The sequence below is a fragment of the Loxodonta africana genome, chromosome 10 (genome assembly GCF_030014295.1).
Source record: "Loxodonta africana isolate mLoxAfr1 chromosome 10, mLoxAfr1.hap2, whole genome shotgun sequence".
Classification (NCBI taxonomy): Eukaryota; Metazoa; Chordata; class Mammalia; order Proboscidea; family Elephantidae; genus Loxodonta; species Loxodonta africana.
The window spans coordinates 72,052,224-72,079,884 of NC_087351.1; the positions used below are offsets into that span (position 1 = coordinate 72,052,224).

At 36.0% G+C, this 27,661-nt stretch overlaps 1 protein-coding gene across 1 annotated transcript in view; it reads left to right on the plus strand.

Annotated features, from left to right (window-relative positions):
* LRRC9 (leucine rich repeat containing 9) overlaps positions 1–22,172 on the plus strand; it is a 134,971-nt gene extending 112,799 nt beyond the window's left edge. The window contains exons 26-32 of the mRNA XM_064292546.1: positions 609–745; positions 5,677–5,894; positions 7,689–7,757; positions 11,743–11,883; positions 16,290–16,434; positions 21,001–21,169; positions 22,060–22,172. Coding sequence (XP_064148616.1) covers positions 609–745; positions 5,677–5,894; positions 7,689–7,757; positions 11,743–11,883; positions 16,290–16,434; positions 21,001–21,169; positions 22,060–22,099 — 919 coding nt within the window. The 3' untranslated portion in view covers positions 22,100–22,172. The remainder of the gene's footprint in view (positions 1–608; positions 746–5,676; positions 5,895–7,688; positions 7,758–11,742; positions 11,884–16,289; positions 16,435–21,000; positions 21,170–22,059) is intronic.
* Positions 22,173–27,661: the final 5,489 nt, after the last annotated feature.

The following is a 27,661-nucleotide window of genomic DNA, read 5'->3' on the forward strand; positions in this document are numbered from 1 at the left end:
CAATTTATTTAGATCTTCAATTTCTCTCAGCAATGTTTTATAGTTTTCAGTGTACAAATCTTACACATTTTTTGTTAAACTTATTCTGAAGTATTTTACCTTTTTGATATTATAATGAATAAAAGTGTTTCCTTAATTTAATTTTCAGAATTTCTGTTGTCAGCATATAGAAATGCAACTGGCTTTTGTAATCTTTTACCCTGTGACCTTGCTGAACTCATTTATTCAGGTAGTTTTTTGGTGGATTCCTTAAGATTTTCTAAATACAGGATCATGTCATCTTCAAATAAAAAGTTTCACTTATTCTTTTCCAATCTGGATGCATTTTATTTTTTTTGCCTGGCTATGGTAGTATTGCTTTTCATTTTAACTCCTTCTGTGTTTCCTTATTTTTTTACCATATACAAATATTTTTAAAAGAATAAAAAAGATTATTATGTGGAATACAAAGAAGCTATATACTATGTAGTTAATTCTGATTTATTAGTAAATTCATTTTTTTTTTTTTCTTAACTTCAACTTATAGTAGGTACATACCAGAATGTCTTTTTATGATACAGCTGGTTTGAAATTAAGTTTATGGTCTCAGACTTACCTATGCATTTCAGAGAAACAGTGGTCAGTGAAGATTTGCCTCCAATAATGCACAGTTTAGAAGTTCTTCATTTGGGCTACAATGGAATTTGTAATTTAATTCAGCTACAGCTTAACAGACTAAGAAATTTAAAGTTCCTGTTTCTACAGGGTGAGTAGCAATACTGTTACTGTATAAATCTTTATTATTACAGACTGATTTGCTTATTATTCTCATTATAAACAGATGTAAAAGCATCAACATTCACTTCAAACAGATTCATTGGCAAAAATATTTTAGTAATCAAGAAATGAGTTTTTCTTGGGTTATTCACATATTTTTTAAAACTGCTTTTGAAGGGAAATATACCATTCTAGGACTGTCTGCAGTATTACATCATAATTTACTTTTCATATCATCCAAACCAAAAAAACCAAACCCATTGCTGTCACCTTGATTCTGACTCATAATGACCCAATAGGACAGAGTAGATCTGCCCTATAGGTTTCCAAGGAGCAGCTGGTGGATTCAAACTGCCGACCTTTTGGTTAGCTGCCGTAGCTCTTAACCACCGTACCCCCAGGGCTCCTTTTGTATCTTGGCCAACTAAAAAAACAACAAAAAAGTAAACAGTAGTTGACAAGTATTTCTTGAACCCGAAATTGTTACGAGAGATCAGCTTTTCTAAACCATGTTTTTTTTTTTCATTTTTAATGTCTCTTTTTGCCTGTCAAAGGTACTTGTGAATTGGGTCAAGGGCATGGATACTTAGCCTTAAAAGAACAAGAAAATGAGCATAGCAATGATAGATCTTTTAAAAGATTTATTGACCTAAGAAAGAACAAATAACCTAACTGTGGAAGGTCTGTTTTCATCTAATAATGTAAAGAAGGACTGTGTCTGTTGCCATGACTAGAGTGGCAAATCAGAGTGGGGCAGCCTTAGGCAGGAAGTAAGGTTATTTACTGTAATGGCTATCAGTTATTGAGTGCCGACCAAACTAGTCATTGAGCAAGGTGTTTGTGTACATTTTCACATTTAATGGTCACAGCAACCTTATGTGGCATTTGGGAAATACAGAAGTGTAGGCCATGAAAGATGAGGTGATGTCAAGGTCCATGAGGGAGATTGTCGTTGTCTTTGTTAGGTGTCCTTTGAAATCTTTTGTTCAGCCATTTTACTTCATTATTTCTTCCATTAGCTTTAACTGCTTTTCCCTTTAGCTATTACTTTGTTTCTTGAGCCACCCTTTAAAATCTTCTGTTCAGTTCTTTTACTTCATCATTTCTTCCATTCGCTTTAGCTACTTGTTTTTCACATTGGTGAAAAACAACCCAAGCAAAACCCATTGCCCTTCAGTTGATTCTGACTTATGGTGACCCTAAAGGACAAAGTAGAACTGCCATGTAGGGTTTCCAAGGAGCGCCTGGTGGATTTGAACTGCCAACCTTTTGGTTAGCAGCCATAGCTCTTACCAGTACACCACCAAAGTTTCTGGTGAAAAATAAGGCTCCAGGAATTGACAAAATACCAATTGACTAGCTGGCATTAGATACAAACCATACCTAACTGTTCTGACTTACGTACAAATTCGACTTAAAGACAGGCTTGGAAATGCCCTTGTTTGTAACCCGGGGACTGCCAGTATTAATGATACTGTTCAATAATTCCCACGTTCTGTTGTATCACCTTTCTTTGGAAAGTGCACAAGTACGGATCTCTTCCAGTTGGTTGACCAGGTAGCTGTCTTCCAAATTTCTTGGCATGGATGAGTGAGTGCTTACACTATTGCATCTGTTTGTTGAAACATCTCGGTTGGTATTCTATTAATTCCTGGAGCCTTGTTTTTCTCCAGTGCCTTCAGTGCAGCTTGGACTCCTTCCTTCAGTTCTTGATCATATGCTGTATCCTGAAATGGTTGAATATCAGCCAATTCTTTTTGGTAGTGACTCTGTATATTCCTTCCATCTTCTTTTGATGCTTCCTACATTGTTCAATTTTTTGCCCATAGAACCTTCACTATTGCAACTCGAGGCTTGAATTTTTTCTTCAGCTCTTTCAGCTTGAGAAACGCCAAGCATGTTCTTCCCTTTTGGTTTTCTACTCCAGGTCTTTTGCACATTTCAACATAATAGTTTACTTTGTCTTCTCAAGCCACCCCTTGAAATCTTGGGTTCAGCTCTTTTATGCCATCATTTCCTCCATTCACTTTAGCTACTCTACATTCAAGAGCAAGTTTCAGGGTTTCCAAGGCTATAATCTTTACAGACGTAGACTGCCATGTCTTTCCCCCTGGAGTGGCTGGTGAATTTGAACTGCTAACCTTTGGGTTAGCAGCTGAGTGCTTAACCACTGAGCCACCAGAGCTCCTTATGAAGGAACTTATAGACCTACATTTCAGCTATTGTGTTAAATTTGATGGAGGGTCAGGAAGATGGAGTCTGGTGAAGGTGGAGCAGGAATACAGGAGGTTAAGTGAGAATGCTTAGGATTAAAAGTCACAGTTATCTAAAAATTTACTTAAATAAGTGGGAGGTTTTCAAACAATGATAAATGCTTTAGTTATAGAAATGTAATAGCCCTAAAGTCACATTCAGCTTAGTTGTTTTGGGGTTTCTTTCTTGTTATTGTTGCTGTGGTTATATGTCGTGGAGTGAATTCTGGCTCACAGCGACCCTATGTCCAACAGAACAAAACGTTGCCTGGTCCTGTGCCATCCTCACAGTCGTTGCTGTGTTTGAGCCCATTGTTGCAGCCACTGTGTCAGTCCATCTCACTGAGGGTCTTCCTCTTTTTCACTGACCCTCAACTTTACCAAGCGTGATGTTCTTCTCCAGGGGACTGGTCCCTCCTGATAACATGTCCAAAGTATGTGAGATGAAGTCTTGCAATCCTTCTAAGGAGCATTGGGGCTATACTTCTTCCAAGACAGACTTGTTTGTTCTTCTGGCAGTCCACGGTATATTCAGTATTTTTTGCCAACACCATAATTCAAAGGCACCAATTCTTCATCTGTCTTCTTATTCATTGTCCAGCTTCCACATGCATATAAGGTGATTGAAAATACCATGACTTGGATCCAGCATACCTTAGTCCTCAAAGTGACATCTTTGCTTTTCGACATTTTGAAGAGGTCTTTTGCAGCAGATTTGCCCAATGTAATACATCATTTGATTTCTTGACTGCTGTTTCCATGGGTATTGATTGTGGATCCAAGTAAAACGAAATCCTCGACAACTTTACTCTTTTCTCCATTTATCATGATGTTGCTTATTGGTCTAGTTGTGAGGTATAATCCATACCGAAGGCTGTGGTCTTTGATCTTCATCAGTACGTTCTTCGAGTCCTCTTCACTTTCAGCAGGCAAGGTTGTGTTTCTTTCTTAAATGTGTATAGTTGACATTCTAAAATGAATAATGACCAAAAATATGCTACTGTACACACTATTCAGCACTTGAAGCTAAAACCCATATGGCTTCTATACCACTATGCCTAAAAAAAAAAAAATTACCTATCTTTAATTGTTAAAAGTAGCATTCAGAATGCGTAGTTTCATGAAAGTAATATATTAGCACAACTGAGTCATTTTTCTCAATCTGACTTTAATAAACTTCTAAGGCACTGATACTGGTTTCAAAGTCTGTGATTTAGTTACGTGGCCAATTTTATTGAAGATTGTCTTAAGCTGTTATCAATTTTCCTATAAGGATAGAGCAAAAGAATGTGGCAGATTTACCTTATTTCATTAGTTCTGAGATACCCACTTTTCATACTTTAATGTGTCTAAAATCTGGTGTCTTAATTGATGGCATGTATGGTTTACCCAGCAGGGTTTTCTTTTCTTTCTTAGTATACATGAACTATTAGCCCATCTCACAATTGTTGGTGTCTTAAATTTGATGAACTGTGTTAAATTTCAAGGAGGAAAATTCCAAGATTGTGAGATCACATGTCACATAGGAGGATGAATATGGAAGGAAATGCAGTATGGCACAGTAGAAAGAGCACTGAAATTAAAATGGAAGAGATTTAAGATAGGCCTGGTGTTGCCACTTTTATGTCTTTGATCCAGTAATTTCACTTCTCTGCCACTCAATTTTCTGGTCATCAAAAAAAGATAATAATATTTTCTCTGTCTTCTTTGGCAGTTTGAATCCACCAGGCGCTCCTTGGAAACTCTATGGGGCAGTTCTACTCTGTCCTATAAGGTCGCTATGAGTCGGAATCGACTGGACAGCACTGGGTTGTTTTTTTTTTTTTTTTTCTGTCTTATTTTGAGATTCTCATAGCATTTGTAAACTCAAGTATCCTCATATAAATTGTCATTAGTATTTATGAAACTACTGATTAATGTAGTGAAGAGAAATCATACATTATAAAATAAGGCAGTAGGTCTTTAAAGAATAATATGAAGTCTCATTTGTTTAACATGATTCCAGTGCAAAATTATGTTGAAGAAAGAGCACCATGATTAATAGAAATTCTTCCAACTTAACAACCCAACAAATTACCTTATTTTATGAAATAAGTTCTACACCTTTTAGAATAATCAGATATACCCAGGAAACAAATCTTTTGCAGGACTTTTATAGATCTTCTTTTGTCAATATCAACTATTTTGGCACTTAATCACTGAAAAGAGAGAGTGGATCAATTCAGTACGTTGTGTATCTCACATCCTGATCTTTCATACACAGATGAGAAGTTTTACCAAATATTAATTGATGTTGCTACTACTTTCCTATAAGTTACAGTTCCATTTGTCCTTGGAAATATTGTATTTTTAAGCAAATAACATGCACCTTCTACATTTGTTTGCCAGCCTCGCCCTCTCCCCAACCTCCCTGCAGGGTATTTTAGTAAACATGCTATGCTAATTTTGTATAGCAACATGCAAAAAAAATTAGCAAAGCTTATGAGAATCCCACTCAGAGGAGGGCACGGTTGGAAAATGTAGATGGCATGCATTATTTACATAGAAATACAGCATGTGCTTTTTCATTGCTTAAAAATAATCATTTGATTAAAAATATTTAAATGAAGATAAAATTTAATTCAGGAAGCTTGAGCTTACTTGACATATCATGATTATCTTTTTTCAGGGAATGAAATCAGTCAAGTTGAAGGGCTTGACAATTTAGTAGTCCTTCAGGAACTGGTAGTGGACCATAACCGCATCAGAGCATTTAATGACAGTGCCTTTGCTAAGCCAAGCTCTCTGATGGCGCTACACCTGGAGGAAAACAGACTTCGAGAGCTGAGCAAATTACAGCCTTTGGTAAAACTAGAGAAACTCTTCCTAGGATATAATAAAATCCAGGTAACATTATTTTGTTTTCTTGTTATGAGATTTACACGCCTTAATTACTCTGAGCTCTGAACAGAAAGCTTCTAAACACACCAATGAAAATTTTGCTAGTGTGTTATTTATCATTTATATAACCTGTAAGTTTTAGGGAATATAAATACTCTGTGATACAGAGATGTCTACCCTACTTCTAGACTTACAAACCTGACCAACTCATACGTAACCCGCGCACTAATAAAGGTGAGTTCTAAATGTTCTAAGGCTCTTCTCAGCAGTGCTCTTTGAGAAATCTCACCAATTCCTGACTGCTCTTGGTGAAAGCTGTTTCTGCATCTCAATTCCAGACTTTAGACTTGGCATAGTGCTTGATCTACCTGACATTTGAATCAACACCTGATAATGGACTTTGACTTGGCTTTAATATTCACTGTTTCCCCACTCAGGGACTCCATGGATAGAATCTTGCTCTAATTTTACCTGCTCAGAGCACAACTGAACCAGTCCAAACTCTCTCCTGAGAGAATATTCAGATAAGAGAATTACAGACATAATCTTATATTCTTTCAGAGTTTTAGTGATGGTCTGTTAGCCCTCCTTTTACCACTTTTACTACATCTGCCCTTACCTCTAAGATAACCTTGAAGACAGACTGAGCTGTGGATTGCTCGCCAAGGGCAGGGACCAAGTCTGTCCTGTCCACATTTGTATCTTTAGTGCCTGAAACACAGTAGGTAATCGATAAATATTTGTTTGTGGCTGTATTTCAGAAAGCCTTTTCTGGGGTGATATAAAAATCCTGTCTAAAGATGGAAGGAAATCATGGGCAGTGCCCTTTTCTGCATGGCAACTAAGGAATGTACATACAGAGAAAAATGGTATACAACTAATTTATCCGGGTTCAAACAATCCTCCTCTGAGAAAAACCTGCCAGAACTGGCAATGATTCTTCCAAAGCTCTATCCAGAAGAAATCTAAATGAGGAAAATTATTATCTTATGAGAAATCTTTCCTGTGATGGCAACTGAGCTAACAAAGGATTGTCAAATAAGACTTACACAAATTAGAGATCTCACTGAGTATCAAGTTTTACCAGTAATTTCAAGGATACATAGGGTCTGTGATATTCCAGGGGCTTCTCAGGTCCTTCCTTCCCAGATAACTTGGTTTTATTAGGAATAACCTTAGCTAAACTTGTTGGCTAATTTTTTTGTCAGAAGTAGCATTTTAGAAATAATTTTGCAGAAACTAAAATGTATTTGCAGACTTTGACTGATTTTAAATGAACGATAATAACCACATCCCATAGGGAAGGCACATAATTCAGCTATTTACAGTTGTTTTTCAGCTAACGTGCTCCCAGCAAGTGTATCGTGATGCAGTCTACTCCAAATCACATGCTCCTTTATGGCTAAGATTGTATTTGATGTGTACCTTTGAAATTGTTTAGGCTGGATTTAAGTTTTACACACTTCTGGGTCAGTACTTTGGGAGATTAACTGAACATAATCTGAGTCCTGCAACAGATCATAGTTATTCTGAGAAAAATTTGGTCCTTTCTTGTAAGAGACTGCTATGTAGCCCATTTCCATGTTAGAATGTCATCTTTGTCAATCACGTATTTGGAATCTACAGCACACAGGTCTGTCTTTAATCAACAGTGCAGAAGGTTGTCACACAAGCTCACTTCAGAGGATTCAAGTGTGAGCTAGACGCAACCCAGAAGTTACATATAATTACTTCAGATTATCTAGATTGGAAGATGTTGAAACTAAGCAAATAATAATTTATTGATTATCTTTTCAATAGGATATGGCAGAACTGGAAAAACTTGATGTCATCTCTTCTCTCAGAGAGCTTACCGTTTATGGTAATCCAGTGAGTATGTTACCTTTCTATTAGTCAATGTATTGATAGTTGTATATAATTTATTTTTATATGGTATGAGAAAGGAATTTAATGCATATCCATATGCATAACCAGTTAAACCAGTATAATTTAGTGTCTTCCAACTGATTACAATACTGCCACTGTCATATATAATAGGGTCTATTTCAGGGTCCTGTACAGTATTCAGAGCCCTGGTGGTGCACTGATTAGAGCTTAGCTGATAATTAAAAGGTTGGCAGTTCAAATCCACCAGCCATTCCTTGGAAACTCTAGGGGGTAGTTCTATTCTGTCCTGTTGGGTTGCTATGAATTGGAATCGACACAATGGCAACAGGTTTGGTTTTATATATATACTGTATCCAGGAGCCATGGTGGTTCAGTAGTTAAGAGCTTGGTTGTAAACCAAAATGTCAGCACTTCGAATCCACCAGACACTCCTTGGAAACTCTATGGGGCAGTTCTACTTTGTCCTGTAGGGTTGCTTTGAGTTGGAATCAACTAGATGGCAATAGATCATTTTTCCATACTGTATTCATTGGTCTATTTGTTTATCCCTGCACCAGTATTATTATTATGTGCTGTTGAGTTGGTTCCGACTCACGGTGACCCTATGTCCAACAGAATGACAGATTGCCCAGTCCTGCGCCATCCTCACAATCATTGTAATGTTTGAGCCCATTGTTGTAATCACTGTGTCAATCCATCTCATCGAGGGTCTTCCGCTTTTTCACTGACGCTCTACCTTTCCAAGCATGATGTCCTTCTCCAGGGCCTGATCCCTCCTGATAGTATGTCCAAAGTACATGAGGCAAAGTTTTGCAATCCTTGCTTTCAGGGAGCATTCTGGCTGTATTTCTTCCAAGACAGACTTGTTCATTCTTCTTGAAGCCTATGATATATTCAATATTCTTTGCCAACATCATAATTCAAAGGCATCAATTCTTCTTTGGTCCTTCTTATTCATTGTCCAGCTTTCACATGCATATGAGGTGATTCAAAATACCGTGGATTGAGTCAAGCACACCTTAGTCCTCAAAGTGAACACTTTAAAGAGGTCTTTTGCAGCAGATTTGCCCAATGCAATATTTTGTTTTATTTCTTGACTGCTGCTTCCATGGGCATTGATTGTGAATCCAAGTAAAATAAAATCCTTGACAACTTCAGTATTTTCTCTGTTTATCATGATGTTGCTTATTGATCCAATTGTGAGGATTTTGGTTTTCTTTATGTTGAGGTGTAATCCATACTGAAGGCTGTAGTCTTTGATCTTCATCGATAAATTCTCCAAGTCCTCTTTCACTGTGTTAATTACCAGTGTTTTCTATTAAGTCTGGATGTCTGGTAGAGTAAAATTTCTTGCTGTGGCGTCAATTCCGACTCATAGTGACTCTGTAGGACAGAGTAGAACTGCCGCATAGGGCTTCCAAGGCTGTAAATCTTTACAGAAGCAGACTGCCACAGCTTTCTCCAACGGAGTGGCTGGTAGGTTTGAACCACTGACCTTTCAGTTAGCAACCGAGCACTTAACCACTGTACCACTAGAGTTCCTCCCTGTAGAGTAACTCCTCTTATTCTTCTTCTCCTCTTCCCTCTCCTCCTTCTCCTCATCTTTCTTTTTCTACTTCTCTTTCTTCACTGTCTTGTCTCTTCTTGGCTCTTTACACTTCTTATGAGTTTTAGGAATAGCTTCTCAAGTTACATGAGAATTTTGTTGATATTTTAATTGGAATTGCATTGAATTTATAAATTAATTTTTTGAGAAATTTGCCACCTTTCATGTTGGAGTTGTTTAAGGAATTCGATAAATAGCATTCTTGTTAACCTAATATCTGGATAAATTGAGAAATAAGACAGTGGCAGATGGAGAGGTGAAAGCCAAATGGGCCTGCTAACTGAACCCAGAAACGACCATCATAATCACCCAGTAACAGGAAGTACTAGATTGGGGCCTTTCTTCACGGGAGGAGAGTTTCTTCTGAAGGAGCAGAATGCATTCTTCCAGTAATAAGCTCCTTCCAAAGAGGAAAGGGAAGGGCCAACCATGCCCAGTGTAATCTTCCCCAGATTCAACAGTTAAGTCACTCTGCTTCCCCTCTGCACTAGGTTTCAAAGGACTGCTTTAGCAGCACCCTAAAACTTTTGGTGAGTGTTTTTACTGTTCTTTATTTCTTAGAATCTTCTACTTTCCAAAGGATTTCTTCTTTAATCTATGAATTGTTGAGTTGTGTATGAGTGTTTAATTTCAAACTCATGAGGTATTTTTAGTTACCGCTTTGTCATTGATTTCTAACGTTGTTATGCTTTAGTCAGAGGAGACAGTCTATCTATATATTCTTTGGTATTTATGGAACTTTCTTCGTGGCCCTGAATACGGTCATTTTTTTTTTTTTTTTTAATCAATTATGTGACCAAAGCTGCTCTGTGTTGGAATCGACTCAGCGGCAACAGGTTTGGTTTTTGGTTTTTATGTGTCTTAAAGCTCTTTCTCAGTGTATATGTATCTATCACATTCTCTTAAAATGTTTATTCATTCCCTTTTGACAGGCTTTGATTTGTTTCTTCTTTTTTTTCTCTCTCTCTCTCTTTTGCTATTACAAACAATGTAGCAATAAACATTCTTGTGCATACCTTTTGTGTTGGGAGTCCCCAAGATCATCCCACAGTCAGAGATTTGCTGGAAGGACGCATGGGACTCAGTGTAGCGTTGTAGTTATGTAGCTAAGATTTATTGTAGTGATGTAGTAAGGATACCTGTGGTGACCCCAGGTGCAGAGCAGGACTGCTCCATAGAGTTTTAAAGGCTATGACCTTGCAGAAACAGATTGCCAGGCCTTTCTTCTGAGTTGCCTCTGAGTGGGTTTGAACCACCAACCTTTAGGTTAGTAATGGAGCACTTAATCAATTGTGCCACCCAGGGACTTTTTTAAGAGGAAAAGAGTCTGGAGGAATCCATGAGCAGGCTTCATTATGCCCTTTCTCTTCCATGAAGGGTCACACAGAGCACCAGCTTCTCCCAGCAACAAAAACGTAGCAACATGTGTACGATGTTTTTGCCCAGGGTAGCTCATTAGAAACTCAGTGTTCCAGGATTTTATTGGGGGCCGATCGCTTAGGCATTCTTTGTCTATTATGTACTTAAATTGCAGACTCCTAGGAGGAATGAAGGTGTTAAGCATATTGTTGGGTATATTCTCTAAGCACAGTGAGCCACCCTTATGAGTTAAGGAATGGTGGGAACACTCCCAGAATCCAAGTACCCAGACACTAGTCAAAAGCCAACCTTGCAAACAGAACTTTCCAAAGATAATAGCCTCAGGCCTATTATGTTGACTCTTTTCTGCATACCTTCCTATGTGCATGTGCAAATATCTTTAGGGTAGACTGATGCTACGAATTGATGGATAATATGGTCAAAGATAGGTATTGAACTAAACTGGATAGTGCCTGTGGGAAAATATTATTTATTTCAAATCAATTACTTATAAGTGAACTTTTGTAATATAATTCTGTTCATGAGTTGGGTATTGCCTGTAGTTAATGAACAATACCATATACTCCAGAAAGAGACTACACTTCCAAATGGGTAGCCTTAATAAAAAAAAAAAAAAAAGAAAGAAAAGAAATAAAAAAGTTCTTATCCTCATTTAGCATGACAGGGAACTGAGATCGAAATATGTTTCAAAAAGAGAGCTAATATTTGTAGCATTTTAATACTGTTGACTTAAGAGCTACGCCTGCTAACCAAAAGGTCACAGTTCAAATCCACCAGGCACTCGTAGGAGACTCTATGGGGCAGTTCTACTCTGTCCTTTAGGGTCGCTATGAGTCGGAATCTACTTGACGACAATGGGGCAATAATGTTGACAACCGGTTCTCCTTGCTGCCTGTGCTAAATTTCCTGCTCTGTCAATGTTAATCTTTGAAATAAAAGGTTTTTTTTTTTTTAAGGAATGTTATTTTTAACATTATTCAGATTTGTAGGAAAGTGCTACACCGCCACTTGCTCATATTTCGACTGCCAAACTTACAGATGTTAGATGGAACGCCTGTGAATTCAGATGATAGAGCAAAAGCTGAATTTCACTTCTCTGAACTACAGGCAAAGAGAAATTCGGTAACAATTATATTATTTAATTTTTTCCTTTTGAAATATATAAATTATTAGTATGTGAATTTTGACTTAAATGTTTAAATCTTGGCTATGACATTTCTGTATATTATATTAATATTTATTTTGGGATAATTATCAAAGAAAGCTTGATCTGGTGAAGAGAGCATACACACATACACAAACACACACACATGCCAGGAAAGTTCCTTTTTCTAATAATGGACTTTAACATAAGGCAAATTATTTAATACATTTGTGCATCTTCTTCAATATCTCAGATGATGCTAAAAGATAAGAAGCTATAAAATATCACTTATATAAACAGAAACTAACAATAAAACTGTTCCCATTTAGGCAGATAGGAAAGTAAGGAAGGAATTCTGACCTCAACTCTCTGGACTGTATAGTTCACCCAACAAGGAAGAAGTGCCCCTCTTGTATACTGGCAGAATAATTGAGCCTTTTGCCCATACACCTTGAGAAAGGTATATGGCCACAGAAAGAAAGAGATTAGAGAGAAGAAATCATAAAAACGTATTATTAGGAAATGCTGTCACCTATGGTTTTTGAACAGAGAAGTGACATTATTAGAGCTGTACCTTTGCAGAGTTTGAGGAAGGAGAAACTGGAGGCAGGAAACCAGTTAAGAAACTTCAAGAATAATTGAGGAAGGGAGGGAGGGATGGGGTATTCACTAATTAGATAGTAGTCAAGAACTATTTTAGGTGAAGGGAAAGACAACACACAATACAGGAGAGGTCAGCACAACTGGACTAAGCCAAAAGCAAAGAAGTTTCCTGAATAAACCAAATGCTTCAAAGGCCAGCATAGCAGAGGCGGGAGTTTGGAGACCATGGTTTCAGGGGACATCTAGGTTGATTGGCATAATAAAATCTACTAAGAAGACATTCTGCATCCCACTTTGGAGAGTGGCATCTGGGATCTTAAATGCTAGCAAGTGGCCATCTAAGATGCATCAATTGGTCTCAATTGGTCTCAGCCCACCTGGAGCAAAGGAGAATGAAGAACACCAAAGACACAAGGTAATTATGAGCCCAAGAGACAGAAACCAAACCAAAAACCAAACCCACTACCGTCGAGTCGATTCCGACTCATAGCGACCCTATAGAACAGCATAGAACTGCCCCATAGAGTTTCCAAGGAGCACCTGGCGGATTTGAACTGCTGACCTCTTGGTTAGCAGCTGTAGCACTTAACCACTATGCCACCAGGGTTTCCAGGAGACAGAAAGGGCCACATAAATCAAAGACTACATCAGCCTGAGACCAGAAGAACTAGATCGTGCCCGGCTACAACTGATGACTGCCCTGACAGGGAACACAACAGAGAACTCCTGAAGGAGCAGGAGAACAGTGAGATGCAGACCTCAAATTCTTGTAAGAAGGCCAGACTTAATGGTCTGACTGAGACTAGAAGGACCCCGGAGGTCTTGGTCCCTAGTCCTTCTGTTAGCCCAAGACAGGAACCATTCCCAAAGACAACTCTTCAGACAGGGATTGGACTGGATAAGATAGAAAATGATCCTGGTGAGGAGTGAGCTTCTTGGCTCAAGTAGACACATGAGACTATGTGAGCAGCTTCTGTCTGGAGGGGAGATGAGAAGGCAGAGGGATAGAAGCTGGCTGAATGGACACAGAAACAGAGTGGAGAGGAGTATGCTGTCTCATTAGGGGGAGAGCAACTAGGAGTATATAGCAAGATGTATATAAATTTTTGTGGGAGAGACTGACTTGATTTGTAAACTTTCACTTAAAGCACAATAAAAATTTTAAAGAATTAAAATAATAATAATTGAGGAGAGATGTTATAAAGACCTGACCTAGGGTGGGGCGGTGAAAGTGTAAGTGAACCTCTGTTGTAAGCCTAAGCCAGAGAGCAAGGACATTGGAGTCAGTGAACAAAGTTTACTTTTTAAAAGTTATGTTTAAGAGGTAAGTGAGAAGCCTACTGTAGATGCTGTCCTGATGTCTTTCACTTACGGCCTCACTAACTGGCATTCTCCATTCCCCCTGTAAAACAAGCTAGCTGATCCCGAGAGCACTGAATTCTTAATACTCACAGGTGACCGGAGTAGGCTCTTCCCTAGTCCACTCTGCCTTCAACAGTAGATTCATATACTTATCAAGAGGTGGCTGTGATTTTTCAAAAACCTGTTATAACGCCAGTTCTTGTTATTTTAAATGAAAATATAAATCATAAGTGCAAAATTTATTGATCTATGTTTCTGTAAAAACCAAGTAAGATATTTTGGAAGGTCTGGATGAAGATCACACACACACACACACATACACACACACACGCACACACGCTGTCAAATAAGGTATGGGAGAAAAAAAAACCTGTAAAATATGGGGAAAAATATATTAAAACTCAGACAAAATAGTGGGAAAATTGTAAAAAAAAAAAAATTTGATTCTTATGTTCAAATTTCCTACACATCTTTAAATTCTTGCTGCTTTAAAGAAACCAAAATTAGAAATGGAGGCAAAACCTCTTAAGGGCATGATTTATCAAAGAAAAAGAAAACTCAGATAAAATACCAATCAAGGGATCCTTACTTAGAGAAAAAGCCTTGGCCCTTCATCAAAAGATTGGTGAATACCTGCACTTTTGTATGTTTTAAATAAAAATAAAGATGAATATGAATTATATATAAAATTTTAATGATTCCCTGACTTTTTGATTAACCCTCACTTTTTTTGTTAACCTTGACTTATTTTGATTAACCAGAGGGCTTCTGTTATAGGTCAAAGTGGCTACAGAGTACAGTGTTAATAAAGATTCTTTAGTTTAGGTAAAGGAATCAGTGTCATGTGTAAGAATTTAACCATGTTTCCACTTAGTCTATATGGAAATATTTTATTTAAAATTTATATTTTTGATTCATCTATACATGGTTGGAGCCCTGGTGGTGCAGTGGTTAAATGATACTAACCAAAAAGGTCACCAGTTCAAATCCATGAATCGTTCCCTGGAAACCCTATGGGGCAGCTCTTTTCTGTCCTCTAGGGTTGCTATGGGTCAGAATTGACTCAATGGCAATGGGTTTGGTTTTTTTGTGGGCGAGGGGAGGGGTTATACATGGTTAGTAAAATAAAGGGAGTATTTTAAGTCTTTATTTTGGAAAACTCTATTTTAAGATTCAATAATAATTTTTAATTTCATGTCTAGAACAAAAATGAGCCATTACTTCTAGCTGTTCAGCAAACAAACAGAAAACTTTTCAATTTTATCAGTTTAATCTAGTGTTTTTCTTCGTTTCAGTTGCTGTTGTCCTTTCTTTTTTAACAGAAGATAAAGACTAAATGAAATCTAAAGTTTTCTTTTAAACCAAAACATTCTGGTGCTTTAGTTTCAGAAGAAAATTTGACAGCATTCTAGGTTCATGATGAGAAGACACTGCCAAAGGAATTAGGAAATTTGGTACTGATGAGTTTTCGTAAAATGCTGGTGATCTTAGAACTCAGAACAAAGCTGCATTCTTGGTAACAATGAGGTATAAGGAAAATGACAGTTTTACACAAATGGCAAAACCTATATGTCTGAATGAGCTCGATCATATGTTTTGAATTTATATTTTTAAAAATATAAGCAAGGTCAGTCTTAATGAAGGCAGAGCAGGCATAAATTTCTAGGGAAATTTAGTGCCATACCTACAGTGGCATAGTGGTTAAGTGCTATGGCTGCTAACCAAAAGGTCGGCGGTTTCAAATCTGCCAGGCGCTCGTTGGAAACTCTATGGGGCAGTTCTACTCTGTCCTATAGGGTCGCTATGAGAATGAATGAGACCTAAAATCTTTCTCTCCTCCATTTGCTAATTCCTGGAATTCTTTTGAAAGCCTTTTAATCCTTGCCTAGCTTAAGATTTAAATACTGTTTGGAGAGTTAGCACATTCATTAAAAGTGACTGTTAAATGTTTTTCTTAGTCCCCATTTTATTGTTTGTTTTGAACAGTTAGTTAACTGCACAGCACCTAATAAGGTAGTGTTAGGAATACAAAAATATACAAGATATAACTTTTACCATCAGAACTCCTAGTCATAAAAATAGAAGAAACATTATAAAAGGAGAAACGTCTTAATTCTCATTTTTTTCAATTCCACGCTTACCCTTGTTAACTTGGAAAGAAGGTGGTGCCATCAAACACTAGATTCTAGTAACGAGTACAACGCAATCTGAAAAGAAAGAAGTTTCCTAGGGAGGTTGAGGACCCCAGAGGTTCTATTTTCCAGCTTTGCCTAGTACCAACTCTATGTGTAGGCTAGCATTTAACTCCTGACTAAAAAAAAATTTAAATTGATTATCAGCTGATGCTTGTGGTAAGGACTAAACTTATTGGTTTGAGTTTTGGAGGTGAGGCATTTTTAACTTTTATTTTATTATGTAGTTCATTCCTGTTACCAAATCTCTGATGGATGGTGGATCTTTGGGCCAAGTGAAAGCTCCTCCCATAAAGATAACCAATGTAATTCTGCCTGGTGAATTTAACCATTTCTTGGGATCTGACTTCACTTTAACTCCTGAAGTTGAAGGTATTTTGACAAAGAGTTTCAGAGTGAATGTAAAAAAAAAAACTTTCAAAACAAAAATCTCTTTGATTTCTATTATTTCTTAAAATTGCGTGTTTTAAGTTTACATTTCCTAAAATCGCATATCCAAGTTTTATGTGGTCATTCTGATTCCAAAGAGACTATAGTATTTTGGGGTTCTGTTCAACTACTGATACGTTGTAACTAAACATTTGCTCACAATTTGAACCCTGTGATACTTGCTCAATTATTTCCTGACTTATTTCCAAAGCTTTTATTTGGTTTTGTGTATTTCAGAGCAAACTGCTACTAAAACCAGTTCATCAGTATGTCCTGCTAAAAGTAGAAGTCAGAGGTTAAAAAATATTGGTAATAGTAAAATCTTGGGGTACAAAGAGGAGGTCAGACTTTTTCCTTGAAACCACTAGTAAATATTCATGAAGCTAATAGTAGGCAAGAGATTCAAGGGAAAGAGCTTTAAAGGAGGAGATATATTAAAAGGACAGGACACAAAAATGGATTTTCATATGCATTTTTGTTCAAGCTTAAAACAAGACTTTTCCCAAATTCTACATCTTCACTGGTTATCATCTTGGCAGAAATGGGGATAGCTGCAACACTGCTACTCCTTTTCTGAGGGCCCACCTCTTCCATTTCTTTTAACTTCTCACTTTGTCCACTGTTAGACCACTGTTAGACAGTAAACCTGAGTATCACAATAATTGCAAAATGGTCTAAGAGCCTAGTAAAAATAGTAGATTGCTCTATGTGGTTTAAGGATTTAAAGGAAACCTAGTTAAAAGAAACACAGCATAATTTACCCTGCTAAGATGTTTTAGTTTGTTCAACTTATTTTTCATACTTCTACATTTTTATGGATTCAAACTTTTATCATAGTAAGGATCTTTATGCTTTTGTGCAGTAGATTTAATTCTGAGCAAAACTGGACTTGTTGTTATTTTGTTGTTAGGTACTGTCAGTGGGTTCTGACTCATACAGACCCGGTGTACCACAGAAGGATACACTTCCCTGTCCTGCACCATGTTCGCAGTCGTTGCTGTGTTTGAGCCCATTGTTGGAGAACCGCGTCAGTACATCTTGTTGAGAATCTTCCTCCTGTTCGCTGACCCTCTACTTACCAAGCATGATGTCATTCTCCAGGGACTGGTCCCTCCTAATAACATGTCCAGAGTACATGAGACAAAGTCTCGCCATTCTCACTTCTAAGGAGCATTCTGGCTGTACTTCTAAGACAGATTTGTTCCTTCTGGCATTCCATGATATATTCAATATTCTTTGCCGACACCATAATTCAAAGGCATGAATTCTTCTTTGCTCTTCCTTATTCATTATCCACTTTTCACATGAGGCTATTGAAAATACTATAGCTTGAGTCAGGCGCACCTTAGTCCTCAAAGTGACATCTTTGCTTTTTAACATTTGAAAAAGTTCTTTTGTAGCAGATTTGCCTGAAGCAGTATGTCTTTTAATTTCTTGATTGCTGCTTCCATGGGCGTTGATTGTGGACCCCAGTAAAATGAAATCCTTGACAACTTGAATCTTTTCTCCACTAATCATGATGTTGCTCATTGGTCCAGTTGTGAGAATTTTTGTTTTCTTTATGTTGAGGTGTAATCCATACTGAAGGCTGTAGTCTTTGATCGTCATCAGCAAGTGCTTTAAGACCTCTTTACTTTCAGCAAGCAAGGTTGTGTCATCTGCATATCACAGGTTGTCAGTGAGTTCTACAGTCCTGATGCTGCATTTTTCTTCATACAGTCCACCTTCTCAGATTATTTCCTCAGCATACAGATTGAATAAGCATGGTGAAAGTGTATAACCCTGATGTACGCCTTTCCTGATTTTAAACCATGCGGTGTTTCTTTGTTCTATTCAAACTACTGCCTCTTGGTCTATGTGCAGGTTCTGAATGAACAAATCAAATGTCCTGGAATTCCCATTCCTCGAAATGTTATAATTTGTTATGATCCACACAGTTGAATGCCTTTGCATAGTCAGTAAAACACAGGTAAACATCTTTCTGCTATTCTCTGCTTTCAGCCAAAATCCACCTGACACCAGCAATGATATCCCTCATTCTACGTCCTCTTCTGAATCCAGCTTGAATTACTGGCAGCTCCCTGTCATGTACTGCTGCAACTGCTTTTGAATTATCTTCAGGAAAATTTTACTTGCATGTGGTATTAATATTTTTCAAATAATTTGAGCGTTCTGTTGGATCAGTTTTCATTGTAATGGGCACAAATGTGGATCTTCCAGTCAGTTGGCCAAATAGCTTTCTTCCAAATTTCTTGGCATAGACGACTGAGCGCTTGCAACTGGTATTCCATCAATTCCTGAAACCTTGTTTTTTGCCATTACCTCTAGTGCAGCTTGGACTTCTTCCTTCAGTACTATCGGTTCTTGATTATATGCTACTTCCTAAAATTGTTGAACATGACAGATTCTTTTGGTACAGTGACTTTGTGTATTCTTTCCATCTTCTTTTGATGCTTCCTGCATTATTCAATATTTTGCCCAAAGAATCCTTCAGTATTGCAACTCGAGGCTTGCATTTTTTCTTCAGTTCTTTCAGCTTCAGAAATGCCAAGCATGTTCTTCCTTTTTGGTTTTCTAAGTCCAGGTCTTTGCACGTTTCAATATAATACTTTACTTTGTCTTCTCGGGTCACCCTTTGAAATCTTCTGTTGAGCCCTTTTACTTCATCGTTTCTTCCTTTCACTTTACGTTCAAGATCAAATTTTGGAGTCTCTTCTGACATCCATTTTGATCTTTTCTTCTTTTTAATGGCCTCTTCCTTTCTTCATGTATGATATCTTGATGTCATCCCACAACTGGTCTGGTCTTTGGTCACTAGTTTTCAATGCATCAAATCTATTCTTGAGATAGTCTCTAAATTCAGGTGGGATATACCCAACATCATACTTTGGCTCTCATGGACTTGTTTTAATTTTCTTCAACTTGAACTTGTATATGAGTAATTGATGGTCTGTTCTGCAGCTGGCTTCAAGCCTTTTTCTGACTGATGATATTGAGCTTCTCCATTATCTCTTTCCACAGCTGTAGTCAACTTTATTCCTGTGTATTCCATCCGACAAGGTCCTGGTGTATAGTTGCTGTTTATGTTGTTGAAAAAGGTATTTGCAATGAATAAGTCTTTGGTCTTGCAAAATTCTACCATGCAAACTCTGATGTCGTTTCTATCACCAAGGCCATATTTTCCAACTACTGATCCTTCTTCTTTGTTTTCAACTTTTGAATTCCAATCACCAGTAATTATCAATGTATCTTGATTGCATGTTTGGTCAATTTTAGACTGCAGAAGTTGGTAAAAATCTTCAATTTCCTCACCTTTGGCATTAGTGGTTGGTGCATAAATTTGAATAATAGTCATGTTATCTGGTCTTCGTTGTAGACATATGGATATTATCTTATCACTGACAGCATTGTACTTTAGGATGGATCTTGAAATGTTCTTTTTGATGATGAATGCAACACTGTTTCTCTTCAATTTGTCATTCCCAGCAGAGTAGACCATGTGATTGTGTGATTCATAATGGCCAATACCAGGCCATTTCAGCTCACTCATGCCTAGGATATTGATCTTCAAGAGTTTCATTTCGTTTTTGACAACTTCCAATTTTCCTTGATTTGTACTTCATACATTCCATGGATGTTTGTAGCTGTTTCTTCTCATTTTGAGTCATGCCACAACAGCAAATGAAGGTCCCAAAAGCTTTACTCCATCCACGTCGTTAAGATCAACTCTACTTTGAGGAGTCAGCTCTTTTGAGTGCCTTTCAACCTGAGAGGCTCATCTTCTGACACTGTATCAAACAGTGTTTCAATGATATCCATAAAGTTTCCACTGGTCAGTTTTTTCAGAAGCAGATAGCCAGGTCCTTCTTCCTGGTCTTAGTCTGGAAACTTTGCTGACACCTGTCCACCATGGTTGACCCTGCTGGTATTTGAAATACGGTTGGTATAGCTTCCAGCATCACACCAATACTAAAGCCACCACTGTACAACAGACTGACAGACGAGTGGTGGAAATTGGACTTGCTAAATTCTTTTTAGTCTCCTTAACAGTACAATGTCATCTTCAGTAATTCATCAATAGTTCAACTCTGTATTCTTCTCCATAACTTCCTTCTGAGGCATCTTTCTTCAAAATTCGTGTGCAACTATTTTTTTAGGATTTCCCAGAAAAGTCTTATAGTTTCTTTTGTATTTTCTGACTATGTTGCCTCAATTTTTATTTTCAAAATTGTGGTCATTTTATCTGTCAATTTATTATGGCTTGAATCTCTGGATATTTGTATTTTTAAAAAAGTTATCTAGAAAGAATCAAAGGTATTCACTAGCTCAGAGAAATTTATGCAGTATGAAGTGCTAAGAATATATTCCAATACATATTTTTATTTAAAATTTTACGTTTGTGTTGCGAACATATATAGCATATATTTAGCTGAAGGACAGCCAGACATTTATATTACTTAATGCTTCTCATTGTTGCATAATTTTAAGTGTCTGAATTTCTAATTTCAGACAAAAAAAACAAGAATGCAGGGACTGTGACAGATAATCCTCGGAGCATCCATGCAGAAATAACTTTTCGGCAACTGAAAGGGGCAAATCTTTCTCCAACTCTATTATCACAACAGAATATCGCATCTCAAACTGCTCAAATATACCAGAGCAACCAAGAAGAGGGAAGGTAAAGCTACCCTGTGTTTTAATATTATTTCTCATCACATTGTGAAAATTCTCCCCACATTTGCTGATCATTTATAAAAATAGGAAATACTGTTATTAACTATTATATATTTACTCTAGGAGTAGGAAAAAGCTGTCAGCACTAGCATAAAGCTTCTCCCACATTGACCTAACCTTTCCCAAAGTCCAGTTTATTTCTATCATAATTCAAAACGGCTTAGAAATTGCTGTCAGTAGAATAGTCCCATTACGTGAGGAGCCCTGGCGTCATAGTGGTTAAGCACCTGGCTGCTAATGGAAAGGTTGAGATGATTACATGGGAACTACTTTCAATTGCATACTCCCCAAACTCACTCTGCTCATTTAATATGCAAAGCAATTAACTTATATTTTGAACAGCGGGTAAATTTAAATCTCTGAAATTGTGAGGGCCAACCAAGCATTTTATAAATTATTCAAGCTCCTCTTTACCTGGTCTCCCCTCCCATCTTGTAACCTAGCCCTATAGCCCAGCTCAGTGCCTGAGAACCTGCTACTTCTCATTAAGAATCCACTCCGGTGCCTGTCTGCCTAGATTTCCAAGTGTTACCTGCCCCAGCTTCTGTTAGGATGACCTGTCTCAGCTACTGCCCTCCCGCAGCAGCAGATCGAGCTTAGGCCTGGCTCTTGCTGCACTGACTCCCCTGGTATAACTTGTTGTGTCCCACTGAGTCCCCAGGATAACCCCATGTTTAAATAGCAAAAATAGGATCATGTTCATTTTGTTAGTGTTTTCTTGAAATTGTACACATATAAAGTACGTAAAGTGTTTAGTGCAAATTACCTCGTTAGCCGACCCACTAAGAAATTCAGCCACCATAATTTCACTCATAAATATTTTATTTCTTACAGAATACCTGGCAACAACGTTCCCAGATCAAATCAAATGTAACTGCCTAAAGAGAAATGAACATACAGCAAGATATCTATTTCTGTTTAGTAGTTGTGCAAAAACTAGTAGATGGTGTGGGCGGAAAAAAAAATGAATAAAATGATCATGTCACTTATATGTTAGTGACCACGGGAGAAAGATGTGGTGGTCTACTTCCGTAAAGATTTACAGCCCTGGAAACCCTATGGGGCAGTTCTGCTCTGTCCGATAAGGTCACTGTGAGTCGGAATTCGACTCAACAGCAGCAGGTTTGGTTTGGGTTTGGTATGTTACTGAAGCACTTCAGCTCCATTAGAAGATAATATCTATCACCCCTGGTGAATTCTACTTAAAATCACCCCTTTGAAGCTTTCTTTATGGTTATCTTAATTATTCTTTTGAATTTCTGTGTTAGAAAAATAATGAACTTATTTTATCATACAGCAATTTGAAAAGATAAAAGTGTCGTGAAACAAAGTCCAGAGAATCAGAAACCTAGTTCTGGTATTGGAAACGGTTCTCAAATCTCATTATGGCCCGTCATATGAAAATGTGTGGAATATCTGTTCATTTGGGGTTACATAAAACTGAAGCGTACATTTCTTACCAAACACAACTAGATGATTTTTGCTATTTGAACTAGAGATTAGGTTTTAGTGCAGTGCTTAAAAATATATATACCCTCAAACAGTCTGCCCCCAAAATTGTTTAAAAACATAAATCGTGGGCATTAGTAGTAGCTCCTGAATTTGGCCACCCAGTCACTTATGCTCCAAGAAAAAGAGGAAAAGGAACAATTTCATATACAAATCCTTATTGTATGTATTATGCGCACAATGATAGCTTCATGTTAAAACAAACACATGTTCAGACTAAGCATAGACCTTTAATAATTACGTTTCACTTGAAATAGTTTTTCTAAACTATTACATTGTATGACAAAAATATAGAGACCCTGTAGGACAGAGTAGAACTGCCCCATAGGGTTTCCAAGGAGTGCCTGGTAGATTTCAACTGGCGACCATTTTGGTTAGCAGCCATAGATAGCTCTTAACCACTACACCACCAGGGTTTCCTATTACACTGTGTAGTAGTAAGATATATGATATATCTATCAAATATGGTTTTGAATTTGCATGTTTATTTGTTAAGTACAGTTCTTTATATTGATGACTAAATTCATATTTTAATATAAAAGGTCTCAGTAATTCATATTCTATTTAAATGTTTTCAAATGTTGGTTCAACACTGTATATAGCTTCATACACTTTATATGTTTCTTACATGGTAATAAATTATTTGTATTAACACGTTTCTACTTTATAATCTATTTGGAAATAGTTTTAAAGATATTTTGGAAGCTGTGTAATTCCAATGTGTATGCAAAATTTTGTAATTTTCTTCTTTAAATGCTGTATGTCTTTAATCATGTATTATTTGAAATTTCAAAGAAAATTACAGATTGATTTTGCAGTTCTTAATTTGTGGTTCTTGAACAACTGTCACATTTACATGGGAATATTGTTGGCAGTTGCCATTGAATTGATTCTGACTCATGGTGATCCTTTAAAACACAACTATGCAGTTCTTTTATGCAGTTCTTAAGATGTCCAGAAGATGTCTTTGTTGCCCTTTAGTTTTTATAGTCGCTTTCATTACAATATTGTGATAGAATCTACTCTTCACTGTTACTCAGTTGACATCATTTGCCTTTTTTTTTCCCATTTTTAAATATGTATAAATGAAGTACTGCATATGTGTTACTTATGTAATAAAAAGTGTCTTAAATGACAAAGAAGGTGGGAAGATAAATGTAACAGATTTTCACTAGAGAATAATTTTCAAGAATAAAAAGTGTAAAGAAAAAAAAAAAACTCATTATCCAGTGCCCATTTAATGTTTGGCATAGTTTTAAGCCATTTTTCCTATGCATTTTTAAATAGACTTGAGATTTATCGTTTGATTTTAATATATACGTTGTCAAATTTTGAGATATTTTATATTTATTATAAAATTTTAATTACATCTGAATTTCTTCTTGAAAGTTAAAATAATTTCTAATATGTGATTTGATAGTGACACTAAGAATAATAAACATGTTTAAGTTATAGTTAAAAATTATTTGTGACACATTACAACTGATTGCAACACAACAGGCAGGTGTGCAGGTATTGGTAGTGCTTTGAATTGACAACCTCTGGCTCAGAGTTTAAACAATTTATCCTTATAACAACTGCATGAGGTAGACATAATATATACTGTCTGCATTTATACATAACAAAGCTGTAACTTAAGAAAAAGTAGATATCACACCAAATCCTAGATTTTCCGACTCCAAATTCATTGCTTTTTCCATGATTATAAGTGAACTGACAAATAATCCTTAAAAAGCCTACAAATGAACTATTTAATTATCAGTTATTTTAAAGCCCTAAAAAATTTTAAAGCCCTAATGCATGTAAAAACTGCAAACTGGTCATTCTCTTCCAGTGTATTTAGCTGAGGGAAAATGTAAATAAAATGATTATTTCTTTGCTAAATACACTGGGAAAGAATGAATAGAAAATGTCTTGACAGGTTTATTTTGCAGGCAGTGATATGCATGAATATATGGCTGGTTTTAAATTAACGACAATTCCACAGGAAGCCTGGAAAGCTTGATTAGTTAAGGCACCTTAACGAAGATTAGGAACCTGCAATGCTGAACTGAATATAGATGAGTTAAAGTGATGATATGAAATGAACTATAATTGATTGTTCAATAAAAACTTAATGATCTACTTTTTTATAATCCTGAATTTTCTGACTGTTGACACAGAATTAACTATGGTTGTGAACATGTTTTTGCCCAACATATTTAATGTACACTGTGTGTGTGTTTGCAGGCACTCGTGACTAATTTAGAAATAATCTTTATATTTAAGTAACACGCCATTTCAGCACTTATTCATAAGATATCATACATTAACAGGAGTGTTTAATGTTTTAAAACATTAGATCTTACTCTTATACTGTAGGCTTTTAGCTTCAATTAAATGTTACTTACGTAAAAGGAAATAAATTATTTTTTGTTCCGTGTAAGTAGGAGCAAGCACTTTTGGCCAGACTCCGTTGATTCTTCAAAGAAATCTAAAAAAATCAGAGCTTCTTTGTGGGATAGAAGAAACTAACTGGTTTTTCTAATACTTCTGCTACAAAACTTAGCTTCTGAATGAACTTCAAGTGCTTAGCTACTGGTCTTATTCATCTTTCTATACTTTTCATCTAGTGTGTTAAAAATATTTTTAAAGAAAAATTTGTATGAATTACAGTTTTAGTTCACAGTTATCTTCTATAACTAGGCGAAGAAGGAGTACACAGTTATTTTATTAGTAATACTCTGTTTCAACAAATTTTTATCGTATAAAATATGAACTATAGTATTTTACTTTTGCTTTCTTTTTATTTTTCTTTCAATTGTGAATAAAATTGTTTTGTAAATCACTGAAAAGATATTTGTCACACTCAATTTATGAATATTTAGATCTTAAACTTTTTGTTTGGGTGATGAATTTTTCTTATAAATTAACACAAAATGAATGATTTTATAGCAAAAAGATGAAATTCTGTAACCTAGAAATAGAATGGCATATTCAAAGGAACTTAGGAGCAGTTTTCAAAGTATTTATTACCTGAAATAAAATTATTTATCATTTACGTTTTAGTCAGGCCTTACCATAACTATATGCTTTTTGAGGTAAATCAAGAAAATAGCAGAAATTTAACCAGTTGTAAATGCCAATTCATCAACATGTCATTTTCCGTATAAGATTCTGTGATTATAAAATGCTTATTTTAAAGTTTGAACAAAATTTTTCTTATATTGTATCATTAAAAATAAGAATATTTACAGATGCTCTGAATAAAAATCCATCAAAGTAACATATTTTGGTAAACGTTTGAAATTAATTACATTTTTATCAAACATTGAGAAATGAATGTGAAGTATTTTTCACAAATAGTATTCCACGTTTCATCAGGTCTTTAATCTTATAATTCTAGTTAACTTCTAAATATTTAAAAATATTTCATACCAGCACAGTTCTATTTTTAAACATTATACAATAGGAAAAAAAAGATTAGTGATGGTCTTACTATTTTTGTAAACTGTAAAAATAACAATGACTATTTTAAACAATAAAAAATTAAGGTGGTGTGATTAGAAAGCTGTAGATTTTAATCATGGACTTGCCATGTCTTATATCTTGCTTATTAAACATTAGTTTATCTTTTTCTACAAAATGTTTTAAATAATTTTAGGAATTTGGCTCTTATTTATTTGTTCCATCTTTAGTTATAGCATAGTATACCTTCTTCCCCAACCCCAGGCAAGAATTTTTTTGTGTGTCTCTCAAAGAACAAGCAAAATATACTAAACTGTAAAAAAAAAAAAAAAAAAAAAAATCAATAACATTTTTAAGTTTCCAATGATTCCTTATTCCTTTCTATCAGTTTGGTTGAAAACAGATATTTACAAACACTGGTAGCCTACTTTCTTATGGCCTTTCATATTTTATGTAGTGCTTTAAAAGGGTTCAATCAACCTTAATGGTGCATTTTTAGTTAAGGAAATAGAATGGAGAGAAGTCAATTTAAGCTTGTAGATGAACAAGTGTCCAGAAAGAATAGGCATAAATGGGTTTAGAAAACAGAGAGAGTACGAGTAAATGCAGTGAGCAGAGCACTCAGGGAAGCCAGATACAATGGAAAGAGTAAAATACCGCAGAGCTTTTTAAGCTACATACAATTGGAACAATGGACTTGATCCAGCCGTCTATGTTAAACTGTTAAAAGATAGGTGAAAAGCAAACTGGAATTCTATAAAGGGTGTTGAGGAACAGTACAATGAAGAGCTTTAAATCTAAAGAGAATGAATGCCAGTCATTCAAAGGGATGGAAATGAAGTCAAAATTGGCATATTTCTCTGGTTAATTTACCTTGTGAAGAACTCTGTTCTGTTTTTAGGCATTAAGCCATTAGTAGTAATGAAATGGTCTTGAAACTGCCACCACTGAAGTCTTTAAACTTCAACATATTGTACAAAATGACTGAATTTTACATATTCATACACATGTATGTATTATGTACACATGCAAATAAAAACAACATGGAGGTGTCATATAATTTTAATATTATAGTCTATATTAATCAGTATACTATATCTATAATCCTGCCCTCCAAAAAAAAAAAAAAAGGCTAATTTAGATTCAGGGGCAAAGCTGTAAGAGTACAATTACAAAAACTTGAAAAGAAAACTAAACTGTGTAACACCTGTTGCTCAAAGAATAGAGTACTTTGAAATGATTTCATTAAGTGGCTTAATTTTTTATTAACTGGAAGTCAATCAGAAAACTTATTTTCTACACTTTGGGAAAATGTTTCTTAAATGTATCGATATACTTCCCTGCTTTAGTAAGTACAATAAATTAGACAAACACAATTTTATTTTGAATGATTTACAGTGCCTCAGTGTCATAGTTATACATGATTTACAGTTTCAGAGAAATGTAGATGAAGAAAATTGGGTAGAATGTATACTGATAC